This window comes from Octodon degus, unplaced genomic scaffold (genome assembly GCF_000260255.1).
Source record: "Octodon degus isolate 3935 unplaced genomic scaffold, OctDeg1.0 scaffold00262, whole genome shotgun sequence".
NCBI lineage: Eukaryota > Metazoa > Chordata > Mammalia > Rodentia > Octodontidae > Octodon > Octodon degus.
In genome coordinates, this window is record NW_004524838.1 from 1,010,113 (window position 1) to 1,013,003 (window position 2,891).

At 36.6% G+C, this 2,891-nt stretch overlaps 1 protein-coding gene across 1 annotated transcript in view; it reads right to left on the reverse strand.

The window, feature by feature from the left end:
* The window catches only part of Vps50 (VPS50, EARP/GARPII complex subunit), a 137,829-nt gene that overhangs the window by 131,258 nt on the left and 3,680 nt on the right, over nucleotides 1–2,891 (reverse strand). Inside the window, exon 2 of the mRNA XM_023706534.1 lies at nucleotides 2–60. Coding sequence (XP_023562302.1) covers nucleotides 2–60 — 59 coding nt within the window. The remainder of the gene's footprint in view (nucleotide 1; nucleotides 61–2,891) is intronic.

Consider the following 2,891-nt stretch of genomic DNA (forward strand, 5'->3'; position numbering starts at 1 on the left):
AACCCGGAGATTCTCAAGAGCACCAAAATCGCTGAGGCTTTCCGGAGGGCTTTTTAGACCCTGAAAAAAATAAGAAGATATTTTAGGTACGCTAAAGTAACAGAAGCACTTAGATAAAGAGAATATTAACTGTGCTAAAGAACTTTAAAGGGATAAAACATACCTAATGAAATAGAAATGACCACTTTAGAAATAGACATTTTCCTGCTTCAAAATATAGAAAATATATATTCTAGAAAAAAATCATGACTTAATACATACAGTACTAATAAAAACTCAACCAAGAATGCAGTTTTACTATTTTAACATGGCACCATCACAACTAATGGTAGACGAGTAACTTAACTCTGTTAAAAATGGCCAAAAGAAAAATAAATAAATAAATAAAAAAGAAAGAAAGAAATGGCCAAAAGAAAGGAAACGTGTTCTATAAAAATACTTAACTATTAATCATTAGTAAATTCAAGTAGAAAAAAGATCCAAGCAATAGTATTACAATTCACAAGTATAATTTACCAAACAACTGAAAAATCAAAAATGTTTTAAATAATGCAAATATCTTAATACATATACAATCCCTTCCTTTTCCTTGATTATTTGTCAGGAATGCATCCAACTTACGCCGCCTAAGTTAAGATCTAAATCCCACATCTCACTGTTTTCTTTCTGCTCTTTTGTGGCTTTCTGGTATACTGTGCATTCCATACACATATAAGCTAAAGAATTCTGAAGGCCTTGTGTGTTTTTAAAATAAGCAACACAAAGTGGTAACATTAGTCTTTAGGAAAAATGAGTATATTAATTTGAGAAGAGATATCTCATCTAGTTGAACTGTCCTTTAGGTGTCTTGTATTGGCCTGCTGGAGTCATTAGTACCAAAACACATAGTACGCTTATATTGATTTTATTTAAGATTTAGAACTGTACTTGCATATTTTTAAGTTATAAAGATGTGCATCTTTATTATAAAATATCACTAGTCAAATCTACAAATGTTTACGCTAAATCCTGGCTCACCCCAAGTCTTCCATTATACCTAGAATATCCAACCCACCCACCTTGACTTTTCACGCTGTCTCGCTCTCTCTTTCCCCACAATTCCAACCCCCCCACACACACACAACGAAATAAAAAATCAACAGGTCACCTTTAGGGTTATCTCCTCTATGAAGCCTTCCTTAAACCCTACGCTTCAAACAGCACATAATTTCTCAGTACAGGCCAACCATCCTATCTATCAGCATCACCCAGAAAACTTCTTAATGATTCTGAGGTTCTAACACAGAGCTAATGTTAGGTATTTCTGGGTTTGGAGTGGGAATTTTCCTTTTTACTGGCAAGCAGGTGACTGAAGTTTTGGAAACACAGCTAGACATTCCAGGACAATTACCTCAGCCAAAACAGTGAAGTTTTGAATTCTAAGCAGTGTACATTTGTCTTTGTCTTCAGATCTTAAGACCCAAGGCCAAGAAGAGACCAAGTATTATGTGTCTGTATTGCCCAGAGGTTAGCCAAGTTTCAGGAACAGAACAAACATCAAAGTAATGCGTAAGTTACTGGGTAGAAGACGTCCTTGGTCAGGCTCCAGTCTCCACCTCAGTAACACACTGTTCCCATGGGAACACACAACTGCCTGCAGAATGAAGTTTCTAGGAATGCCTTTTGGGGACAAGAAAAAAAGCCTGCCGTGACCTAACATGCCTTACGATGGGGGTGAGGAGGAATGGCGTCTCTTACTAGCCTTAAGCTGCGTGATCTTCCCTGTCTTTACTTCCTGTCATGAATCAGCATGAAGGCACAATATCAAGGAAGTGAAGTGGGTTAGGTAACTAAACTCTTTGTCCACGATATATAAGTACACTTTGTGCCAACACACACACACAGATGTGCGCGCGCGCACACACGTGCAAATACACACACGTGCACTGGTAACCAAAATTTTATAATTCAGTCCAAAGCCATGACCAACCCAAAATATCCTTTTAAAAGTTTAGCTGTGTTTCTTAAACAAATACTTCTTAAATTATGATTTGTGTAACTAACAGAAACCCTTAAGGGAATACAGCACATCTAATTTTCTCTTTCTTGAGAGCTATTCAGTAAAGAATCAATAGCTGCAATGTAAATGTGACCTATACCAATACTAGAAGAAGGTCTTACCTCCAAATTAGTCACTGTACATAATTACTCAGTCTGAGCACATGGTCATGCCTAGCAAATGGACACCAGTAATAAAATCATGGCAGGAGCAGTACAGCGCAGGGGCCCCAGGCATGGCTTTGTAGCAGACCACCCGGCTTTGCATCCTGACTCTCCCACTGTGGTCTTGAACAACTTACCTATCCTACCTCTGCCTCACAGCCTACTGACGGTGATAACTCCTAGGCTGTTATCAGAAATAAAAGATAAACATATCTGAGGAGCCAAAAATGATATCTGCTACATTACAGGCATTCTTTAAGTATTAGATAGTCTTCTTTTTTTAAACCCATTATTCTTAAAAGTTATTATGGTCACAGAGAAATGTTTTATATCAAAATAGGAATTAAGAAGTATCTCGAAGCACATCTAACATTCAACTGCACATCAGGATTACTGAGTTTCATTCCTTTAATTTATCATTTTATTAGTTCCTTCTAACAAATATGAAGCCATTTTATATTTGTCTCACGAAGTCACAAAGTCATGGCTATCCCTGTAGAATTCTGCTTATATTAAACTGTAACTTTCATTCTAGTAATTACCCATTTTTCTTTTGTATTTCATTTTTATTGTGGTAATATCATCAGGCTAATTTTATACAAAATTCAGTATAAGCAGGAATTATGTCTGCAGCTTCTTTCCTTGTGCTATGAGATCAACATTCCAAACTACTTCAGTGTACTAGCTGC